Source organism: Hyaena hyaena, unplaced genomic scaffold, assembly GCF_003009895.1.
Source record: "Hyaena hyaena isolate Hyena2069 unplaced genomic scaffold, ASM300989v1 scaffold_70, whole genome shotgun sequence".
NCBI classification, from domain to species: Eukaryota; Metazoa; Chordata; class Mammalia; order Carnivora; family Hyaenidae; genus Hyaena; species Hyaena hyaena.
Window position 1 is genome coordinate 2,875,109 of NW_024080701.1, and position 23,913 is coordinate 2,899,021.

The window sequence follows — 23,913 nt, forward strand, 5'->3', positions numbered from 1 at the left end:
ACAGAATGACTATCCACATACCCACTCTAAAGGTGAGAAAACTGAAAACTGAGACACAAGAAGAAAGGAAGAGGTAACTCACCTAAAACTTACATAGGCACAGCCAGCAAGCAGCAAGCCTAGGCTTTGAAGCTGGGCAGTCAGCCTTCAGGCTGCCCTCCCCTTTCCTGCCTCTCCAAGGTAGTCAAGGTCCTTGGGCATTTTCTTAGGGGACAGGAGGATAGGCTGATGGTCCCTACAAGCAGCTCCTGACACAGGGCTCCTCAAAGCTGCAAACCCGGCCACCGTGAGCCTTGTAGTACTCCCTATTTCAGCTGTCTTTTCCCACCTTCTCTCATAGCCTCTAGTGCTCTTATCCAAGAGCCCTGATACCAACTGTTTCTGGAATGACCTCCCCTAAGACTTGACAGGCAACCTGATTCAGTCCAGTTCCGTCTCCATCTTGACTCAGATGCCTAATGTGTGCCTGCATAGTCCACACTCAGGTGCACTTTTTGTAGCAAATTTGGTCCAGTGATTATTTGGGGAGGTGGGGAGAGACGAGAGGTGTCTAGGTCAAGTGGGCAAGAAGAGACAGGGATTCTTCTCAACTGGGGACTCTGCTGAGTGGCATTTTCCACCCAGACAGTTCCACTGAACGCTGACACTATAACATTCTAGAAGAGATGCCAAACCCAACTGAAGAATGTTGGTATCCTAGAGATTTAGGAACTAAAAATTATGTTCTCAAAAATATCTAGAATATTCTCCTAGAATTCAGTGTCTCACATTCAGCCTGGCTACCTTTTCTTTGATATTGTTCTCCATTCATTCGGTGGCTGATAGTTTGATGATCTATATAGGAGCCGATTCAATAACGCATCAGCAGTGCTTTGCTAATTTTCAGTGTTCAACTTCCTCAAATATTCCCCTTTCATTTCCTGACAACACCAGCATTTAATGACAGCACGGAAATGTCCCTATCCAGGTCCTTCTCTGTCCACCACGTAGTCTGGCTGCACATAGCCTCTCTTGCTCTCATACTCATAATGTTTCTTCATGCCTATTTTTAGTTTTCCTGGCTCAAGCTTCTTCAGGCCACTGAAACACAGCCCTCACTCTCTCTCTCCCTCTCTCCCTCTGGCATGCTTCTTGCTGGTAGGAGCCCCCAGGTAAACCCTCCTGCAGAAACCCTTTAGTGCTCCTTTCTCAGGAAAACCTATTTCTTTGGGATCACAGCTCAGCTTTTAAGATGGACATAAGCTGGATGACCTTCTGGATGGGCTTTGAACTCTGAATTTGGATGCGGACATTTTTCTCTCAGATGACAGAATCACTCCAACTTCCCCTTTGCCGTGGCTTCCTTTCCTTGAAGGTAGCTGTATCTCGTTTTCTTTAAAAAACCTTTTCCTTCCAAATTTGCCTGCCATGCCAACCGTCATTAGTGCATCTGTGGCCCCACGGACAGGGGCTGAGCCCAGGTCCCCGGGACCGATTCCCCAGCCGGACCAAGGCAAGACCACCGAGGCGGGGGGCACAAACCCAAGTGGCATCTACTCAGCCATCATCAGCCGCAATTTTCCCATTATTGGAGTGAAAGAGAAGACATTTGAGCAGCTTCACAAGAAGTGTCTAGAAAAGAAGGTTCTTTATCTGGATCCCGAGTTCCCACCGGATGAGACCTCTCTCTTTTACAGCCAGAAGTTTCCCATCCAGTTCATCTGGAAGAGACCTCCGGTGAGTAGCTTGCTGGATGCCTGTTGGGCTTTTTCCCCTCCTTAGAAATCCTCCCACTCAGCACCTCCCCGCAGCTGCAGCTCCGCGGGTGCACATGGGCGCTGGGGGAAGGGTCCTGGCAGCGGCTCCCCAGGGTTCTGCCCTTGGCTGAGGCCCAGCCCATTCTCACTCTCTTGCTCTCTTTTCCTGAAAAACATCTTTCTTTCTATAAAAGTAATTCGAACCTAGTGTAATTCATCCTATACAAGTAAATATCCCTTTCCCAGAACAAAGCAAACAAACAAAAAGTATAAGAGTTCTTCCATTTTTAGGGCTAAAATCACAACGAATGACATCTTTAGTCTGCCAGCAGCCATGACTTTCTGCAACAGAGAAGCCCTGGAAAGAGGAGAGGAGCTGCCAAAGACCACTTTTTCATGCATAGAGTGTTAGGATTAGAAGGAGAAATCCTAGCATTTGGCTTCATCCACATACTCCGCCTCTCACATGAGAAAATAAAGGCACACGGAGGGAAGTACACCCAGAGCATGCATGGCAGCCTAGAATAAAACCCTTTCTCTGTAGGTAACTCTTCCAGCCTCTGGGTTTCATTTACAGTCATCCGCCAGAAAGAAACACATATCCCCCTGCCTCCCTTCTCTGATCAGACCATTCATATGACTCCTGTCCTTAATTCTAGAAATATTGGGCATTGCTAGAGCAGGAATGCAGGCAAGCAACTGGGGAGACAGCTGTGGGTAAGAAAGACAGAAAGTCCTGCTCTCCTGGAGCCTAGAGTCCTGAAGGGAAGGCTGTCAGGAGAGAGTGTTCTGGATACCCTGGGCTCAAAAGGTGAGGAGAACTAACCTTCCCTGAGGAGATCTTTTTTTTTTTAATTTTTTTAATGTCTTATTTATTTTTGAGAGACAGAGACAGCATGAACAGAAGAGGGTCAGAGAGAAGGAGTCACAGACTCCGAAGACAGGCTCCAGGCTCTGAACTAGCTGTCAGCACAGAGCCCGACACAAGGCGCGAACCCACAAACCGTGAGATCATGAACTGAGCAGAAGTTGGACACTTAATCAACTGAGCCACCCAGGTGCCTGCCCCTCCCCCCCCAGCCATTCATTAACTTAATCAAGTGACAGAGGCCGTGTGCTATTCATTGCTATTCATTAGCCATGTTTTTCTTACTCACCCGAGATCAAATATCCAACAACCCTGTTCTCAGCCCCTGGGTTCCCCAAGGGCTCCTTTCCTTTCCTGGTAGCTCTGCAGTTAGGCCTGGGACTATCCTGAGTATCCTCAGTTTAGAAGAAAGGACTGGAAAGAACTTCATTCTCCAGCCCAGTCACTGCCCTGCTGCCAGAGCACTGGGATATGTCCCCGCCCTGCTGAAATGTCTTCAGTGACACCGGTTCTCCCCTCCCCCATGCCTTCAGGATAACTCCAAACTCCTCAGCTGAGCTATTGGCCCTTCTCAGGCAGGCACTCTCTCCCCTGGACCCTGACACATTCAGCTGCTCCTGGCGTTCCAAGTCTCCTCACACCTCAGGGCCTTTGCTCATGCTCTCTGTCTTTCTGGAATGCCCCTGGTTTTTTTTATGTTTGTTTGTTTTTGTTTGTTTGTTAATATAATTTATTGTCAAGTTGGCTAACATACAGTGTATACAGTGTGCTCTTGGTTTGGGGGTAGATTCCCATGGTTCATCTCTTACATACAACATCCTGTGCTCATCCCAGTAAGTGCCCTCCTCAGTACCCATACCCATTTTCCCCTCTCTCCCATCCCCCACTCATCCCTCAGTTTGTTCTCAGTTTGTATTTAAGAGTCTCTTATGGTTTACCTCCCTCCCTCTCTGTTTGTAACAATTTTCCCTTTCCCCCTCCTTTCCCTCCATGTCTTCTGTTAAGTTTCTCAAGTTCCACATATGCGTGAAAAGTGGAATGCTCTTGTTTTTTATCTGATTTGCTCCTCCTCACCCTCTCTCCCGTGCTCAGGTGTCACTTCCTCCAAGCTTTCACATGTCTGTTCCCTATCTGATGAGAACAGTACCCATTCCTATTCACTGCTGGACCCCTGTAGTCAGAGAAGGGCCAGGCCCACGGTGGGTACTCAGCTGCTGGTGGTTAATGAAAACTCACATCTGAGGGCATTGACCACCAAGAGAAAAGGACAGCCCAGCATTCCAAGCCTGGGGGTTCCTAAAAGCCTTTTCTAATACTACTACAGAGAAGAAACAAAACCAAAACCAAAACAAAATTAAAAAAAAAAAAAACTTACAAATACTGCTTTTAGTGAAATTATTGGTGGCTTTTACTCTTAAAAGCTATACTTGCATTTTGATAAAAATATTATGAGGGTCTATACACTCTAGGCACTACTTCAATCCTAAAACTTACACTGCCATCGTCAGTGTGACACTGGGGGCACCAGAAGACCTGTCTGTTTCCAACTATGCTTCCACTACCAACACCCCCTCACATACAGGTGAAGTGATTAAAGTACAGAAAGGGCAATCACACAAGTTGACTAAAATCAAAGAGTGAAATGATTCCAGAACTTCCCGAAGTATGAAGCACTTCTTGGAAATGTAAGTTTTCCATGCGTTCCATAGATGTAGTGACCTTTGCCAGGTTTGAGCAGTCTGAAGAGGAGACTATGTCCTATGAAAGAACTTTCCTGCCTCTACTATCAGAGGCATGAAATCATTGGAAGCCAATCTGAATTTTTCTTCATAACCAAGTATTACTTGTTACAGTTAGATGATGGTGGTGGTGCTGGTGGTGATAAGGAGAGACTTATTCAGGCCAGCTATGATTCAAGTTAAGATGATGCTGCATTTTCAGCCTTACCTTCTTGAAAGAAAAGACACCCGGGCCACCTCTCCAGGCATACCTATGATCTCTTCTCACTCGCCTACCCATGCTACCTCACTGCCTTTCCTCTTCTACTGTGGAGCTTCATGCATTGTGTCTTCAGGCCAAACTACCTGATTCTTCTTGCCCTTCTTTTCATGATCTATTTCTAGAATCAGAAAGCAAACAAATCAACCATAAAACACTTCCCAAATGCTAAGCCAAATATTTTTTTGATGACAGACCCCTGGACAGAAGAGAATGGGGTTCTAGAATAGGGCCTCTGGGAAACAGATTACTCTTGCCTAATTTCATCACGGCAATGCAAATCAAAACCAATGAGATATCACTTTGTCAGAAAGGCTAAGATATAAAAGACAATAAATAACAAATGTTGGTGAGGATGTGGAGAGAAAAGAACCCTTGTGCACTCGTGTTAAGAATGCAAATTGGTGCAGCCACTATGGAAAACAGGTTCCTCAAAACATTAAAAGCAGGGGTGCCTGGGTGGCTCAGTCGGTTAAGTGTCCAACTTCGGCTCAGGTCATGATCTCACGGTTCGTGGGTTCAAGCCCCACATCAGGCTCTGTGCTGACAGTGCAGAGCCCTGAGCCTGTTTCAGACTCTGTGTCTCCCTCTCTCTCTCTATCCCTCTCCCACTCCTGCTCTGTCTCTCTCTGTCTCAAAATAAATAAACTATTAAAAAAAAATTTTTAATAAAAAAATTAAAAACAGAAATACCATATGATCCAGTAATTCCACTACTGGATATTTATCCAAAGAAAACAAAAGCACTAATTTGAAAAGATACATGCACCCCTATGTTTATTGCAGCATTATTTACAATAGCCAAGATATGGAAGCAACTCAAGTGTCTATCAATAGATAAATGGATAAGGAAGATGTGGTATATATATGTGGTATATACAATGGACTACCAGTCAGGCATAAAAAAGAATGAAATCTTCCATTTGCAACAACATGGATGGACCTAGAGAGCATAATGCTAAGTGACATAAGTCAGACAGAGAAAAACAAATACTGAATAATTTCCCCCAAAAATGTGGAACCTAAGAGACAAAACAAATGAACAAGCAAAGAGACACACAAACGGAAAGGCTCTTAAATATGGACAACAAACTGGTAGCTACTAGGGGAAGTGGATTGGGGAATGGGTGAAATAAAGGGGATTAGGGAGTAAAAACTTCCCGTTATAAGTAAGTCAGGGAGGTAAAAAGTACAACATAGCGGATATAGTCAATAAGACTGTAATAATGCTGTTTGATGACAGATGGTGACTACACTTAACAAGGTCAACACTGAGTAATGTATAGAATTGTTGAATCAATATGCTGTATACCCGAAACTGATATAACACTGTATGTTAATTCTACTTCAGTACAAAGAAAAAGCCCAAAATAATAATAAATAAATCACTACCTTTTTCAAGTGAAGCCATTAACCACTACAAAATTATCTGATTTTTTTTTTTTTTTTTTTACAGATATTTAGCCAAGCATGCTTAACAAAATGTGAATCCTTAACATGGCAGACTCTAGCTTTACTCTTCATGAGGAAAACTCCTAAGGAAAAATTGGGAAGATTCTTATAATTACAGAAAGAATAATTTCTCTCTAGAAGGGATATGATTGTTTAGTGGGGGAAAAAAAGAGAGGGAAAATGCTAGTTCATTTACAAGAGGGAGCTAGAACAGAAACCAAAGTGGGGGGGTGGGGGGGAAGCAACAGAGCAGGCCACACACCCCAGTGTCCTTCCTCCGCTTGACCTGACGCTCAAAGACATCTTTACTCATGAACTTGCAAAATGCCTGAGGCAAGTAAAAAGTAACTTTTTGGTAAAAGGGGAAGTTAGTGTCTTGAGTTACACAGGCAGTATGAGCCAACACACCCGGAAGTCGGAGTGTGGAAAGCACAGGAGTGGGAAAAGAGAGGCATCCAGAAGCAAACTGCCAGGAACCCACTGAACTCTGGTGAGGGGAGGAGGCTCTGCCCTCTCGGAGGCTATGAAGTGAGGGTTCAAGATCTCTAAGGAACTGTGAGGCCCCAGCTAACACCTGGGGAGTGCTCTGCTTACAAGAAGCTGACACATGGTAAAGTCACTGGGGAAAACAGAATGGAGGTTCCTCAAAAAGTTAAAAATAGACCTACCTTATGATCCAACAATCACACTACTGGGTATGTGCCCAAAGGATATGAAAACACTAATTCAAAAAAGTCATGACTGTAACGAATTAAAACATGTTGCAATGTGGGGTGCCTGGGTGGTTCAGTTGGTTAAGCGTCCGACTTTGTCTCTGGTCAGGATCTCACAGTTTGTGAGTTGGAGCTCCAAGTTGGGCTCTGTGCTGACAGCTCAGAGCCTGGAGCTGCTCTGGATTCTGTGTATCCTTCCCTCTCTGCCCCTCCCCTGCTCATGTTCTGTCTCTCTCTCTCTCTGTCAAAAATAAATAAACATCAACAAAACAAAACAAAACAAAACAAAACATGTTGCAATGTTTCCTGCTAATCATACCCTTACTAGGGTATTATTTGAAGCTGTGATATTTAAGAATGCAGAGAACATAGGAATCACAGCCGAGTCTCATTATTCACACCCGTTCCATGTGCCCCATCGCCTGCATAACTAACACTCTTCACGTGTATATTCCCAGCCGGGGCGGGGGGCGGGAGGGTCACCTGGACTGCACTACTCAACTCTAAAAAGAAGAAACCCTAGGTTGGCATAAAATAAAATTACTCCCTGTGGTGTGGAAGAAGAGGGAAGAAACAGAACTACAGGAAACCCCAGGCTGTGTGTACAGTGAGCCCTCTGTTCCAGGGCTGAGGGCTCAGTCCCTGGTCACACAGCTTCTCCTTTCAGGGATATTACGTATCTTTCTGGTGAACCCAGCTCCGCAGGAGGTCCGCTTGTAATCTGATTTAGAGGTGTCACCTTCTGTCAGACAGTTTCAAGAGAAGTGGGATCACTGGGCTAGACACAAAGAGGAAGACCTGAGGGCATCATGCAGAGGAGTTAAGGAAACTAAATTTAGGGGTGCCTGGGAGTTGAGCATCCAACTTTGGCTCAGGTCATAATCTCATGGTTTATGAGTTCTAGCCTCACATCTGTCTCTCCGCTACCAGTGCAGAGCCCTCTTTAGATCCTCTGTCCCTCTGTCCTTCCCTTGTTCGTGCTCTCTCTCTCTCTCTCCCTCTCTCTCAAAAATATATAAACATTAAAAAAAAAAAACACTAAATTTAGAGCCAGATATACCTGCAGGTGGACTCTGGCTCTGCCACTAGCAAGTCACAAAAACAGAATGTTTAAAAGTTTAAATTAAGAAATACTCTTAAGAGAGTGAAAAGGCAATTCATGAGGTGGGAGAAGATATTGATAGCACATCTGACCAATAAGCAATCACTATCCAAAGAATGAATGCCTGCGATTCAAGTTGAAAAAGACAAACTCAATAGAAAAATTAGCAAAAGACAGGTATTTCGTGAACAGCAAGGAACAAAAGAACAAGAATACATGAATGCATGAAAGATGTTCTGCTTATAAGGGACATATTATTCTCAGCACGTGGCCGTTCTGAGCTAGAAACCTTAAAGTCTTGGTAGGTGCTCAAGGTAAGGGAGCAATTACTCTGAGCAGAGGCAGCAAAGGACAGGAGCACAGCACAGTGCTGGGGAAAGCACAGGCTTTCAAGTCAGACAAACTCGATTCAAATCCCAGCTCCACCTCTCAACAGGGTGACCTCAGGCAGGTTACTGACCATTTTGGGTCTCAGTTTCTCAGTTTCCTCATCTGTGAAAGGAATATGAAAATCTAACTTGCATAGAGTTGTCGTAAGGATTAAATGAGATGTTGTAAATGACATATTAGCATGATGAGTCAACAAATAATGATGATGGTAATTCAAAGGTAAAATGTGGTACCCATTTGGGAGCCAGCCCTCTCTTTACTCAGCAGAGAATCATGATGGCACCGTGCTGGAGTGTGGGAGCATAAGTTCTGGGGAAAGTGACAATTCAATAAATAATTAGGACTGCCTCCCCTCATATTCCACAAGACAACAGCTCCTCCTGAGGGCCGTGATGAGGATAAAGCTCTGGACATCATACAGAAGAAGCTAAAATAGTATAGCAGTAAAATAGTGAAAATAGGGGGTGGGAGCAGAAATAGTCAAGAAATATATGAAAAGTTGCATTTCCCTGATTATGAATGGGGCAGAGCATCTTTTCACACATTCCTGTATTTCTTGACTATGTGTTATCTTGATGCCCATGAAATACATGCCTTTGCTAATTTTTCTATTGAGTTGCCTTTTTCAACTTGAATTGTAGGCATTCTTTGGATACTGATTGTTTCTTGGTTAGATGTGCTATAAATATCTTCTCTCACTTTGTGACTTGTCTTATCACTCTCTTAAGAGTTTTTTTAATTCTTTTTTTAAAAATTTTTTAATGTTTATTTATATTTGAGAGAGAGACAGAGTTGGAGCAGGGGAGGGGCAGAGAGAGGGAGACACAGAACCCGAAGCAGGCTCTAGGCTCTGAGCTGTCGCAGAGAGCCCAGTGCGGGTCTCATCTAACTCAGAAGCCTCAAGATCATGACCTGAACCAAAGTCAGAATCTTAACTGACTGAGACACAAGCACCTATTTTAAAAATTCTTAATTAGGAGCGCCTGGGTGACTTAGTCGATTTAGCGTCCGACTTTCGCTTAGGTCATGATCTCACGGTTCGTGGGTTCGAGCCCCGCGTCAGGCTCTGTGCTGACTGCCAGCTCAGAGCCTGGAGCCTGTTTCAGTCTGTGACTCCCTCTCTCTCTGACCCTCCCCTGTTCACGCTGTCTCTCTCTCTCTCCTAGAAATAAATAAAACATTAAAAAAATTCTTAATTAAAAGTTCTAAATTAATTTTTAATTTATTATTTTTTCCTATATGGTTAGTGCTTTCTATGTTCTGTTAAGAAAGTTTTTCCTAAACCAAAGTCATTCTTCTTTATTATCATTTTTTAAATGTTTACTGATTTGAAAGAGAGAGGGTGTTTGAGAACATGAGAGCAGGAGAGGAGAGAGAGAATCCCAAGCAGGCTCTGCCACTGTCAGCACAGGGGCAGAGCTCGGTCTCACAAATCACGAGATCATGACCTGAGCCAAAATCAAGAGTTGGATGCTTAACCAACTGAGCCACCCAGGGCACTCCTTTATTAACATTTAGAAACTTACTTTTTCTGCCTTTATATTTGGGTCTGTAATCCATCTAGAGATTTTTCATATATAAGATAGGGATCACATTTTGTTGTTTTTCCATATGGATAGTTTTATCTTTTTAAATCCTTTCTCTGCTGTTATGTAATGCCACTGTGTCAAATGTCTACCAATATGTGGGTGTGTCTCTGCACCCTTTACCATGTTTCACTGGTGTGCATCGGTCTGTCTTTGTGCCAACTCCACACCTTGTACCAGTAAGTCCTGACATTCAGTAGAGGCAGTCCTTCCAACTTGTTTTTCTTCTTCAATATTGTTTTAACTATATCTGGCTCCTTGCCTTTCCATTCAAATTTCAGAATCAGGATATTGAGTTCCACAAAAAATTCTGTTGAGATTTTTACTGAGATTGCATTGAATCGACCTGGAAATAATGCACATCCTGACAATATTGAGTCGTCCTATTTGTGGAGAAGAGACGTCTCTCCGTTTAAATGGGTCTCCGTTAGTATCTTTCAATGAAATTCTTTTATAATTTTCTCTATACAGGTCTTGAACATCCTTTGTCAGATTTCTTCCTAGGCATCTTTTGATTTTGCTGCTATTTTTATAAAGGGCATCTTTCTTAAAATTGTACTCAATATCTCAGGTATAACATGCATTTAACTTTTATCTTATATCCAGTGTATTTCCTAAACTCTTAGTAATTCTAACCATTTGAAGACCCCAAGTTATTTCTCTGTAGATTCCATTTCCATATAGATAGTTAGGTCATTTGTAAATAATGACAGGGCTGCCTGGTACATTATGCACAACTGTATTCAGCAACGTAATTCCTCTTTTATTGCACTGGCGAAACCCTCCAGCATAAAGGAAGATAATGGAAACTGTCTGACTCCCAATTTTATTTTTTAATTTTTTAAATTGTATTTATTTTTGAGAGAGCATATGTGGGGGAGGGGTAGAGAGAGAGGGAGTGAGAGAATCCCAAGCAGGCTCTGTGTTGTTAGCACAGAGCCCAACAAAGCAGGGCTCAAACTCAAAAATTATGAGATCTTGACCTGAGCCAAAATCAAGAGTTGGACATAACAGTTGGACTGAGCCGCCCAGGAGTCCCTGGCTCTTAATTTGACCTGAACCGAAGTCAGATGCTTAATTGACTGAGCCACCCAGGCACCTCTTTTTTATTTTATTTTTTTAATTTTTTAATGTTTTATTTATTTTGAGAGAGAGAGACAGCATGAACAGGGGAGGGTCAGAGAGACCTGGCTCTTTTTTTTTTTTTTTTTTAAATATTTTATTTATTTCTAGGAGAGAGAGAGAGAGCATGAGCAGGGGAGGGTCAGAGAGAGAGGGAGTCACAGACTGAAACAGGCTCCAGGCTCTGAGCTGGCAGTCAGCACAGAGCCCGACGCGGGGCTCGAACCCACGAACCGCAAGATCATGACCTAAGCGAAAGTCGGACGCTTAACCGACTAAGCCACCCAGGCGCCCCATAGAGAGACCTGGCTCTTAATTTTAAAGAGAACTTAATCTTAGCTGCTTCGCTGTTGAATAGACTTGCTATAGATTTCTATGTTCTAATTTCTTGGGTGTGTTTCTTATAAACTGCTTAGAGTCTTTTTTAAATGCAATCTGAAAACCTTTGTCTTTTAACTGAAGGTTTAATCCATTTACATTGATTATGAACATCAATCTATATTGGACTTATTACTATCATCTTAACCATAACCTTTCTGCTGGCATTGCTTTTTATTTTTTTTTTAATTTTTAAATGTTTTTTATTTATTTCTAAGAGAGAGAGACAGCATGAGCAGGGAAGGGTCAGAGAGAGAGGGAGACACAGAATCTGAAACAGGCTCCAGGCTCTGAGCTAGCTGTCAGCACAGAGCCCGACGTGGGGCTCGAACCCACAGACTGTGAGATCATGACCTGAGCCGAAGTCAGACGCTCGACCGACTGAGCCACCCAGGTACCCCAAGGCATTGCTTTTTAAATATTACTTTTTTCTTCTTTACACTCTTCTAAAAATATATTAAAAGTGTTTTCTCTTTTTTTTTTCTTTCTACGAGTTCAGATGTTATTCACTATTTCTGTTTGTTTTAATGGTTGCCCTAAATATTTAACATGTTTCATCCTGACAAAGCCTGAGGTTGATCAATAGTTTTATCTTCCTCATAAACAATATGAAGACCATAAGGCACTATGACTCCAAATATTCCACTCCCAACTAATCTGTCATTGGTGCTCAGAATTTTAGCTCTATATTGATTTTTCAACCTTAAAAAGTGGAAAATATTATATTTTTCTAAACAGTCAAAATTTTACGCACGTTTACCAATTTCTTTGGAACGTTTACTGTTCCTTCTTGAGTCTTAGACTTTTTCTTCTAGAATAATTCTGCTTTTTCCTAAAGTATCTTGTTTAGCAGTTTCTCTAGTGAGAATCTATTTGTAGTAAGCATTCTCAATTTTTATTTGTACAAAATTTGCTCTCACTCATGAAATAGTTTTCCTGGGTAATCAGTCCCAGGCTGATTCTCATAGTAATGAGAATCATTACTTACTTTTGACTTACGTCTTTTGACTTACATTCTTGCTGAAATTCACAATCATTCTAATTGGTGTCCCTTAATAGGCCATCTGCCTTTTCTCTCTGACTGCTTTTAAGATCTTGCTGTCTCTGGTATTCTGCAATATCACTATGATGTGTTTCAACAGATATTTCTGCATCTTTCCTGCTTAGTATTCATTGGGATTCCTGAATCTGTGGATTGGAGTCACTGATTAACTGTAGAAACTTTCTTAGAATATTAATTCTTTCCATATTTTCTATTATCTTCTTCTGGAACTCCAATTAGATATATGCTGAACTTACCTTGCTCTAGCCCTCATATAGCTTAAACTTTTTTTCTTTCTTTTTAAAAAATTTCCCATCTCTTTGATTCTCTTTGTGATATTCTAGATGATTTCTTCTGATCTCCCTTCCAGTTCACTAATGCTCACTTCAACCTTAATTGGATTCTGGTTCCAAAAAAAAGCAACTATAAAGGACATTTGTGGAACAACTGAAGAAATTAGCATGTGGATTTAGATTTTGGATAATATTAGAGAATAACAGTTAATTTTCTTAGTGATAATGGCATTCAAGTCAGTAGGAAAGTGCTCTTGTCCTTAGGAGATGCCTGCTGTATCCTAAGTATACCTCTAAGTATTTAGGTGTGGAGTGTCATGATAGTGTCAACATTCTTTCAAATGGCTCAGCGAAAAATAAGATCTATATATACATCTATAGATCGGTAAAACAAAGATGGCAAAATGTTAACAGCTGTTGAATCTAGATGTAAACTATATGGGTGTCCATTCTTTAAACTTTTCTGTAAGTCTGAGGTTTTTCATAACATAAAGTAGAAAACTATGAGAGTGTAAATTTACATTTTTTAATAGCAGGGCTAAAATATAAAATCAAGGAAATCTAGGATGTAGAACAAACAAAAATTGGAAAATACAATAAAATTAGAGGAGGTTTAACATCTGAGTTTTAGAAATTTCATGAAAAGGAAGGAAGGAGGCTGGGAGAGAGAAAGAGAGGAAGGAGGGAAGGAAGGAAGGAAATAATTGAAAGGGAGAGAAATGTCAAAGAAATAACCTAAGAATATTCCTAAACTGAGGACAAAATCTCTATATTGAAAGAATTCAATGAGTGCTCAGCACAAAGAATTAAAAAAACAAAAACAAAAAACCAAAACTCATACCAAGGCACATAAATGTGGCTTTGAAATTGGGAATGGAAGAAGTAAGAGGGAAGGGTAGAAAACGCTAAAATCTTTTAGAGGGAAAAGATAGGTCACATACAAAGGAATGTTCATCAGAATCGCACCATACTTCTCACAACACCAGATGCTAGAAGCAATGAAGCCATGCCTTAAAAAATCTGAAAGGAAAATGCTTTTCAACCCAAGATACCTAGCCAAATTTTCAATCATGTGCCAAAGTAGAAAACAGACTTAGATGGGCAAGGACCGAGGCCACTTACCTCCCGTGCACCCTTTCTTAGGAAGCTCCAAGTTGTCTGCCAATCCAATGAAGGAGTAAACCAAAGAAGCGTTAAGATCCGGGAAGTGGAAGGGCACCAGAAGGGCACAGTCTGTCCCAAGCCACCACTCTGGACGTAGAGGACAGCCAGTCCCGTCTATATGGGAGAACCAGGCTGCAGAGGAATGCCGTGGTGGGAGAGCAATGGAACTGCTAGGTTATCTGACAAGTTTAAGTATTTGGAAAACTGCTGCCGAGGAAAAGCATTGATCAATACAGAGAAAATCAGAAAATTATAAAGGATAAGAGGAAATAAAACATTCATACAGAAAGGAAATGTAAAACAGCATAGCACTTGGCTAAGAAGTAAACAATGGTCACTTCATTATACTCAAGTAAATAGTGAGTTTTCATTTTACCAAACTTCATGACATTACTATTTTGGGAAGATGGTGGGCAGAGCTTAATGTGAGAAGTCTCCATCTCATTCACCAAAATAGGAATTCTGCCAATACTTTCTAAAAATAATAAACTAAAAAGTAATAATACAAGGATATTTTTTAGAAATATAGTGGTAAATACCAAAAGAAATTGCTACAAGAATTAAAAGTGGCTGTCTCTGAGGAGAGGGATTTACAGGGCAAGAGACTGCTATTCCTCTGTGTACCTTTTGTACTGTTTGATTTTTTTAAAACTTTGTTCATGTCTAAACGGAATAAAATACAATGATTTGGTAAAAAAAAAAAAAAAAACCCGACCTCAGAAATTATTTTGAGCTATGACAGTACTCTGTAATGCTAACATCATGGTTTCACACCCTAGGAGACATGAAAATCTCCTGGGTGCTTCTTTAAACCGAAGAGTCCCAGACTCCCTACCAAGAATATTTGTATCCTTAAGCCTATGGTGAATCCTGGGAATCTGCATGGTAAACCAGCAACCCCGGTGATCCTGATGCAGGTAGTCCAAAGACCACACTTGGAAAAGCCCAGGGTAGATGCAGGGTGGCAGGAGCCAGGGACTGGATGGGGACAGCACCCTGCTAGTGGGCAGGCTGCCAGGCGCAAGCGTCCACCTGCATCAGCTCCCAGCTCTCGCACTGAGTTGCCCACTGAAGCATGGCGAGGCTTTGAAAAAGCTGGGCTTTCTTGTCGATATAATTCTGACAAACACATTTATCCTTCCTTCCCCTCCCACATTCTCCGCCTCAAAGATCCTGAAGTTGTAACCGTGGATGTCTGTTTGTTACCAGGGGGCCTACTCTACCAGGGTCGAGTTACGTACCCTTCACAGATTAGAGTCCCTGAATGGCCAGTCAAGGTCTTTGGGGGGATGGGGCAGGGACATCAGGAGAATGAAGGCTTCATTAACCTCAGACAATGGCTTGGAGCAGATTCCTTCTATGCATTCAGCAGCCTGTATAGGATTAGTGTATACAGCATGTTTCGAAGGCCCCATACTATATCCCGTTGGCTGCCAGTGTCAAAGGCATGAATGCCTTTTGCTGAGGCAGGGTAAGCCTCTTGGTAACTGTATTTTTGCTTTTTAAAGAAAGAATTCCAGCAAGGCTGATGGAAGTACACTGAAAGTCTACAGGCCATTATGGCCTGTCCTGGGACTGTCCCTGGCTCTCTCACTCCCCTTGCTGGCTCCCTCTCTGACTGGCATGGTGTTGCCCCTTGACCGTGGGCTCAGGGGCCTCCAGCCAAAGCTGCTGACTCTGACCATGGCCTTTCTCTGGGCTGTGTTCATTTGCATCGCGCTGCTGAGGGTGGAGGAGCTATATAGGCTCCGGCCCATTCACGGGAGGATTAGGCCTGGACTGAGGGCGCAGTGGGAGAGAGGCCACAGTGAAGGCCCAGCTCCACTCCCTGAGCGGTCACCATGCCCTACCTGCTGCCAGGATTTTTCTGTGACCGCGTGATTCGGGAGAGAGACAGGAGAAATGGAGAGGGCACCGTCACACAGCCCCTCAAGTATGAGGGGCAGGATTTTGTTGTTCTCAGACGACGGTGCCTAGCTCAGAAGTGCCTCTTTGAAGACTGTGTGTTCCCAGCAGGTGTTCAGGCCCTGGGCTCCCATGAGCTGAGCCAGAAAACCAAGATGAAGGCCATCACGTGGAAAAGGCCAAAGGTAGGGATGGGAGGGACGGGGCTTCAGGAGACAGCCCTTGGGGACAAGAGGTCAGGTCGTCAGAGCCAGAGGCCAAGGATCCACAATCTGAGCAAGTGGCTTATCAAGGTTCTCTCACCCATGTGCCCCCAGAATACCTTTCTGCTTCCTCCTGAAATGGGAGATGTTATTTTCTATTCCTGAACTAGAGGTTATTATAACCCTTTAGAGGTCCCTGAGCCTGTAAATAGTTTTAAGAGAGCCAATGAGCTGGTTCTATTAATTGTAAAATAGTAAAGCATAATTATCAAGGCTTCTTGAGAGCAGTTATTCTGGGGATGAGAGAATGGAGTGGCTGAGAACACGGAGGCTCACAGTTTCAAGGAGAGTTCCATGGAAAGTGGTGAGCAGTTAAGAAATAGGAGGCCGTGGGAGGCTGGAGACGCCTTCTGAACCTTTCACCTAAGGCTGGTACATTAGGGACATGCCGCTTCTGTTTAAACAGAAAGGTCTATGCTGAGCAGCCAGACTTCTTACAATGCAATGTGGTGCATGCACATTTAGGATGGTGTGTTTTCTTGGTAAAGTGACTCCTTTATCATTATGTGATGCAACTCTGTCTCTAATATTCTCTGTTACGAAGTCGGCTTTGTCTGAAATTAACACGACGACTCCACCTTGCCTTTGATTAGTGTTAGCATGGTGCATCCTTCTCTAGTTTCTTGTAGACAACATATAGTCGGGTCTCTTTTTTGATCCATGCTCACAATCTCTATTTTTTAATTGGTATACTTAGACCATTAGCATTTCAGTGATTATGAAATAGCTGGATTCCTATCTACCATGCTTGTAACTGTTTTCTGGTAGAACTGTTCTTTGTTTCTCCCCTCTCCCCTTTTCTAATAATTTAATATTCCATATGAGTCCATTTTATGTTCTCTCTTAAGTGTATCAATTATACTTTTTAATCTTAGTAGTTGGTTATGCTACCATTTCCAATACATTTACAACTAATCTAATTCCACCTTCAAACAACACTATGCCATCATATATGCAGTCTAACAACTTATAATAGAAAATGTCCCATTCCCCCTTCCTTCCCTTCATTCATCTATTCACATGCTATGATTACTCAACACATTATAATTATTACTTTAAACAAAGTTATCTTTCAATTCATAAGAAAAATAAAAGTTTTATTCTACCTTAATTTATTCCTTCTCTAATACTCTTTTTTATGTAGGTCAAGTTTTCTGACCTATACCATTTTTCTTCTCCCTGAAGCACTTCTTTTAACATTTCTTGCAGGCAATAAATTCTCTCTGGTTTTATTTGTCTGAGAAAGTCTTTATTTCTCCCTCGGCTTTGAAAGATAATTTCTTGCATATAGAATTCTAGCTTGGTGGGATTTTCTTTCATCAATTTAAATATTTCTATCCAGTCTTCCTTACGTGCATGGCTTCTGAAGTCTGCTATAATTATTATCTTTGTTCATCTACAGGAAAGAAATTTGTCCCCTCTTGACTTATTTCAAGATTTTTTTTTTGCCTTTGGTTATTTGCAGTTAGAATATGACATGCCTAAGTGTAGTAGTTTTGTGTAGTTGTATTTTGCTATCACTTATGCCATTTCATGTTCTTTGAGCTTCCTGGATCTGTGATTTGGTATCTGTCTTTGAGAAATTTCTCCTCCATTATTACTTCAAATATTTCTTCTGCTCTATTCTTTCTTTTCCTCTGATATTCCAAGTATGCATAAGTAGAGCATATATATAAGTTTTCCATAGTTTTTGGATGTTTTGGGGGGGGAGTTGTCGTTGTTTTGTTTTTCATTGTTTTTTTCTCTTTGTACTTCACTTCGGGAAGTTCCTATTGGCTTACCTCCGACCTCACTGCTTTGTCCCTTATCTGTGTCCAGCTTATTGATGAGCGCATCAAATACATGTTATTGTGTTTTTTCATTTACATCATTTCTTTTTTATTCTTTCTCAGAGTTTCCGTCTCCTTGCTTATATCACCCATCTTTTCTTGCTCATTATCTACTTTTCCCATCATACTTCTTTTTTTTTTTTTTTTTAATTTCTAGGAGAGAGAGAGAGAGAGACAGCGTGAGCAGGGAAGGGTCAGAGAGAGAGGGAGACACAGACTCTGAAATAGGCTCCAGGCTCCGAGCTGACAGTCAGCACAGAGCCCTACGNGACTTACCGTCCGTCACAGGCGGGACGAATGATGAATCTCCCTGCTTACACTGGCTGTTTTCAGAATCATGGTTTATCTCCTTTGGCTACAGCAGATCTGAAGACACAGTTATGGTTGAGAGGAGTGATTCCTCTTAGAAAATTAACTCTGAGCCTCCAAACTCCTTCTAACTTTGTTGGATCTTTATATTTTTTTAATTTTTAATGTGTATTTATTTTGGGGAGAGAGAGAGGGAGACACAGACTCTGAAATAGGCTCCAGGCTCCGAGCTGACAGTCAGCACAGAGCCCTACGCGGGGCTCGAACCCACGAACCGCGAGATCATGACCTAAGTGAAAGTCGGACGCTTAACTGACTAAGCCACGCAGGCGCCCCTCCCATCATACTTCTTTAAGTATTCATCATAGTTACTACTAACGATTCCTGCCTGGTGATTTCGACATCTGTGTCACATCAGAATCTAGTTCTGATGCTTGCTTTCTCTGTTCAGACTATTTTTGCTTGCCTTTTGGCACACTTTCTAATTTTTTGCTGAAAGCCAGACATGTCGTTTTAGGTAATAAGAACTGAGATAAATAAGCCTTCGGCAGGAGGAGTTATGTTAAGCTGACTAGGAACTGTGCTGTGTTTGATGGTTCCTATGGCTGCAGGTGTCAGAGGCTTCAAATTCCTCTAGTATTTTTATTTTACCCCCACCTCGCACTCCTCTTGCCTTTGGGCTTTCCTAAGTCTCCCTCTCAGTGTTTGCACCTTGAAGATCTTTAGCTGTAAGTTGCTGTTATTATACTGAAGCTCTGTTAAGGTGAGGAAGAGAAATGTTCATTAACTTAATGACTAAATCTCTGTCTTTCAATGGGCCTATGTCTCTGGGATGTTGCCTTCATACACATTTCCCCATTGGTATAGCATTTTTCCATTCTTAGGTGAGAAAGGAAGCTTGGAGAAGGGCTGTACAGGGAGCAATGCCCTTCCCCAACTTAGGTAAGACTCTGGAAAAGCCTTTTTAAGGAGGATCTTTCTTAGATCTTCACCACAAGAACTTGGTGGCATTTTTGGAGGTTAAAATCATGAATGTATATATGAAGGAGGGTAGCTTGTCCCAAGACTGTGGCCTCCAGAAGTTTCTCACTCTGATGCTAGTCCACACTCGGCTCCCAAAAATTCATCAAAATGACTAGTTGCGTGCTCTCACCACTTTACAGCTCCAGCAGCCTCCTCTCCGGGTAAGCAGTCTCGGCTGTCACTTTCTGGTTTCACTTGTGCCATATTTGAGGGTGGTGGGTTGCTGTGCAACCTCAGTTCCCTGATGAGTCCCAGCAAAGTCAGTTTGCTCAGTTTTTTCTTGTGGTAAGGACAAGAGTGATAACTTCCAGGACCGTTAGATATTGGAACTAAACCAGAAATCCTCCATATAGATCTATTTTAGCACAACCTTTTAAGTGTATGTTCTGGTGTATTTTGTAATACACAGTATATGTTAGGACAATCAATACACACATATATAATTTAAACCACTAAGAATACTTACATAGGGTTGCACATTCAAAATGTTTTACTGCAGGGAAGGTATACAATAAAAGTTTCAAGTCGCTGTGTGAACCACAGTACCCAAGAACTGAGGAAATGCGGGGTGCCTGGGTGGCTCAGTTGGTTGGGCATCTGACTTCAGTTCAGGTCATGATCTCATGGTTCGTGGGTTCAAGCCCTGCATCGGGCTTGATGCTGACAGCTAGCTCAGAGCCTGGAGCCTGCTTCAGATTCTGTGTCTCCCTCTCTCTCTGACCCTTCCCTGCTCACAATGTCTCTCTCTCTCTCAGAAATAAATAAAACATTAAAAAAAAAAAAAAAAAGAACTGAGGAAATGGTCATCTGTTGCTCATTGCTGGGACTCCATATTTGACAGATCCAGTCCCCAACCTAAATTATAGCCAAAGAAATAGCTGGCAATCTTAGGCCCCCAAGCTAAAGTGACAGAGCTGGCACCATTTACCCTTTGTTCATATCAACCAACCTAACAGGTCTCAGATACTGTAAGGGCTACTGACACAGGGTTTATAAGTAAGGAGAGAAGCAGCAGGTGGTAGGGAGGGGCTATCTAGGCAAATCAGAGCTTTGTTATGAATTAACCTTCAGTAAGCTTGGTAACTGACCCTCTCTAAAGAGACATCTCTTATGAGAACAAACAATTAAGTGTCTCTAGGCTGTGCATTTCATGGAGGGCAGGCAGGGATGATTTCCCATTTTTATGATACCCTTAATTCCCCCAGTTCTGTACATACTTGGGAGTTCAATTAATGTTTGGTGAATTTAGCTGAGGTGGTGTTGAAGGTAGATGTGATATGCTGGGGAATCTACTATTACAAAAACTGTAACTCCACCCAAATACCTGGGCCTCCAAACAGATGTGAGAGAGACCAGGGTAGTTGCTGCTGCCTTTCCAAGTAGTCAGCCCTGGAATTGGTGGGCAGTGGGAGGATGAAGAGTGCTTCTGAATTTATAATCCCAAGAAGTAGCTACACCTGTAACAACTAAAAAATGTAGCTAAAAGTCTCGTATTTGAGTCACATATAATACATTCCTTCTAACAGGGACAAAAAATATAGTAGTAGTCAATCAAGGGTCTCAGCTGGCCAGTAACAGAGTACCAAGCTCAAACTGGCAGAAAGAAAGAAAGAAGGAAAGAAGGAAAGAAGGAAAGAAGGAAAGAAGGAAAGAAGGAAAGAAGGAAAGAAAGAAAGAAAGAAAGAAAGAAAGAAAGAAAGAAAGAAAGAAAGAAGGAAGGAAGGAAGGAAGGAAGGAAGGAAGGAAGGAAGGAAGGAAGGAAGGAAAAGAAAAAGAAAAAAAAGCTCATATAATCCAAGTGTTCAAGAGTGATGCTGGATTTAGACACACTTGAATCTAGCCCCGGAAACATGCCATCAAGACACAGTCCCTAATGATATCTATCTATAGATCTATCTATTGTCTGTTTATCTGTTATCACCTCCCTCTTCTGCCCCCCCCCATCTACATCTGTTTCCTCTGAGTTGGCTTTATTCTCAAGCAGACTAACTTTACAATGGGGCAAAGATGCCACAAGCAGCTTCAGACTAACATTCTACCAGCTTTAGCAGCTCTAGCAGAAGAATGTACAGTTGCCCCTTGAACAACACAAGTTTCAACTGCCCAGGCCCACCTACACATGGATTTTGTTTTGTTTTGTTTTTTGGTAATCTAGTACAGCACCGTAAATGTATTTTCTCTCCCTTGTGATTTTCTTCTCTTTTTTTTAAAATAATTTTTTAGGTTTATTTATTTATTACTGAGAGAGAGAAAGAGTGGGAGACACAGAGTCCGAAGCAGGCTCCAGACTCTGAGCTGTCAGTACAACCCGACGTGGGGCTTGAACCCATAGACCCACAGACCATGAGATCATGACCTGAGCCAAAGTCAGGCACTTAACCAACTGAGCAATGTAGGCATCCCTCCCTTATGATTTTCTTAATAATATTTTCTTCTTTCTGGGGTGCCAGCATGGTTCAGCTGGTTGAGCATTAGAGTCTTGATTTTAGCTCAGGTCATGATCCCAAGGGTCGTGGGATCAAGCTCTGTGTCAGGCTCTTTGCTCAGTGCAGATTCTCTCTCCTTCCCTCTGCTCCTCTCCCCACCTTGCTATCTCTCTCTAAAAAAGCATCCTTGCCTTATTGTAGGAATACAGTGTATAATACATATAACTTACAGACTATGTGTTAATCAATAATGGGGAGATCAGAAAACATGTCCACTATACCTTACTTGGCTTCATTTTAAGAGGAAGGTAAATTGTTATTGCTTCTAGTTTGGGGGGGTTGTTATGGGGGAAGAGAGCTCCTTGTTTGTTTTTAGTGCAGAGAAATGGGGACTATTTTCTTAGACAAAAAATAAACTCTGAATGATGTTTATATATCCAGTTCAATTCTAATATTGCACAGCTGTTACTTAAGTTGTTCGATTTTATAACTTTACATATTTTCTTTAATGCTAAAAAAAACTTGGTTCCTAAGGACATTAATGTAAGTTCTTATTTATCATACAGTACGTGTCAAAGTTTTGAAGTAATAACATTATTATTTCTTATGGTTCATATTTCTTTATGGCTTGGGTTTTTGACCTTAGGATATATCCCAAAAGGGAAAAAGAGTCAAAATGTTACATTTTAAGTCCCTTGAAAGAATTCTTTTTATGTGTGTGGTCATGCCACCAACTTAATTTGCAGTTAGGTTCCTTTGCTTCAATTTGCTTTCAGCTTTTACAGTCTGCTTTTTAAAAATATAATGTTTATCTTATTTACTTTTGAGAGAGAAAGAGAACACACACTTGTGTGTGAGTGGGAGAAGGGCGGGGAGAGAGAGAATCCCACACAGGCTCTATGTCCAACATGTAGCCTGACATGGGGCTCAATTTCATGACCATGAGATCATGACCTAAGCTGAAATCAAGAGTGAGACGCTTAACTGACTGAGCCACCCAGGCAACCCCTACAGGCTGCTTTTTAAAATTGTCTTTCCTGGAGCGCCTGGGTGGCTTAGTCGGTTAAACGTCCGACTTTCGCTTAGGTCATGATCTCGCGGTTCATGGGTTCGAGCCCCGCGTCAGGCTCTGTGCTGACTGCGAGCTCAGAGCCTGGAGCCTGTTTCAGTCTGTGACTCTCTCTCTCTCTCTGACCCTCCCCTGCTCATGCTGTCTCTCTCTCTCTCTCTCCTAGAAATTAAAAAAAAATAATAATAATAAAATAAAATTGTCTTTCCTTTAACTTTGGCTTTTAATTATGTAAAAATTTACTTGGTTCCCAAGTCAAAACTATTTTCAGCTATATTCAGAGTTTTACCTCCATTCCTATTGCCACCATCTTATTCTCTTATAGGTATCCTTTGTAAGAATAAACCTTGATTTATCCTTTCATTGCATTAAGAGTTTCAGATGGGAGGTGCATGTGGTGTGGTCTAAGCAAGACATTCCATCTAGTAGGAGGGAGAGATCTGGGTGTACAAGGAGCTTCAACTCACTTTGGTGTACAGAGTTGTGATGGGGCAGGAATGAGGAGAGACACACACGCACACACAGAAGGAGAGACAGAGAGAGAGAGCGAGAGCTTTGTCATAGGGATAGCAAGACTTCTTAAGCCTCTGAAGAATGGTGTTAAAACCAAAACAAAAAATCTACAATTATTTCAAAATTTTAGAAAAAAACAAAGCACAAGACATTGAAAGAAAAAACAAGAGCGCCCTCTGTTGGCCTCAGTTGGGCTGCACATAATCTGTAGTACCTGAATTTGGAAACTAATGGGGCCAGTGGTGCCCTATGGGGTTAGCTTGAGTAAAGAAATGTACCCTCAGCTGACCAGGACACCTACAAGGCCCACAATAAATTTGCTTTCTGCTCTCCTCAGCTATCAAGTCCTACAGACCCTGGGATGTAATGTGACTAAATATCTGTTACCACTTCTTGAGAATAAAGAATTTTATTTTCCCTCCTGCACCTATTTTCCTGGCATAGAAAAAAAAAGAAGAAGAAGAAGAAGGGCGCCTGGGTGGCTTAGTCAGTTGAGCATCTGACTTCAGTTCAGGTCATGACCTCACAGCTGGTGGGTTCAAGCCCCACGTCAGGCTTTGTGTTGATAGTTCAGAGCCTGGAGCCTGTTTTGTATTCTGTGTCTCCCTCTCTCTCTCTACCCCTCCCCTGCTCATGCTCTGTCTTTCTCTCTCAAAAATAAATAAACGTTAAAAAAAGAAGAAGAAGAAGAAAAAAGATCCATGCTTTCCGTTGTCCCTTCCCAAAGCTGTG

General features: G+C 42.0%; 1 protein-coding gene across 3 annotated transcripts in view; it reads left to right on the forward strand.

Moving 5' to 3' along the window:
* The first annotated feature begins 830 nt into the window (after positions 1–830).
* Positions 831–23,913, forward strand: part of CAPN3 (calpain 3) — a 47,908-nt gene continuing 24,825 nt past the window's right edge. For all 3 annotated transcript variants that reach the window (XM_039232743.1, XM_039232742.1, XM_039232744.1), the window contains exon 1: positions 831–1,716. In XM_039232743.1, the coding sequence (XP_039088674.1) occupies positions 1,408–1,716 (309 nt within the window). In that variant the 5' untranslated portion in view covers positions 831–1,407. The remainder of the gene's footprint in view (positions 1,717–23,913) is intronic.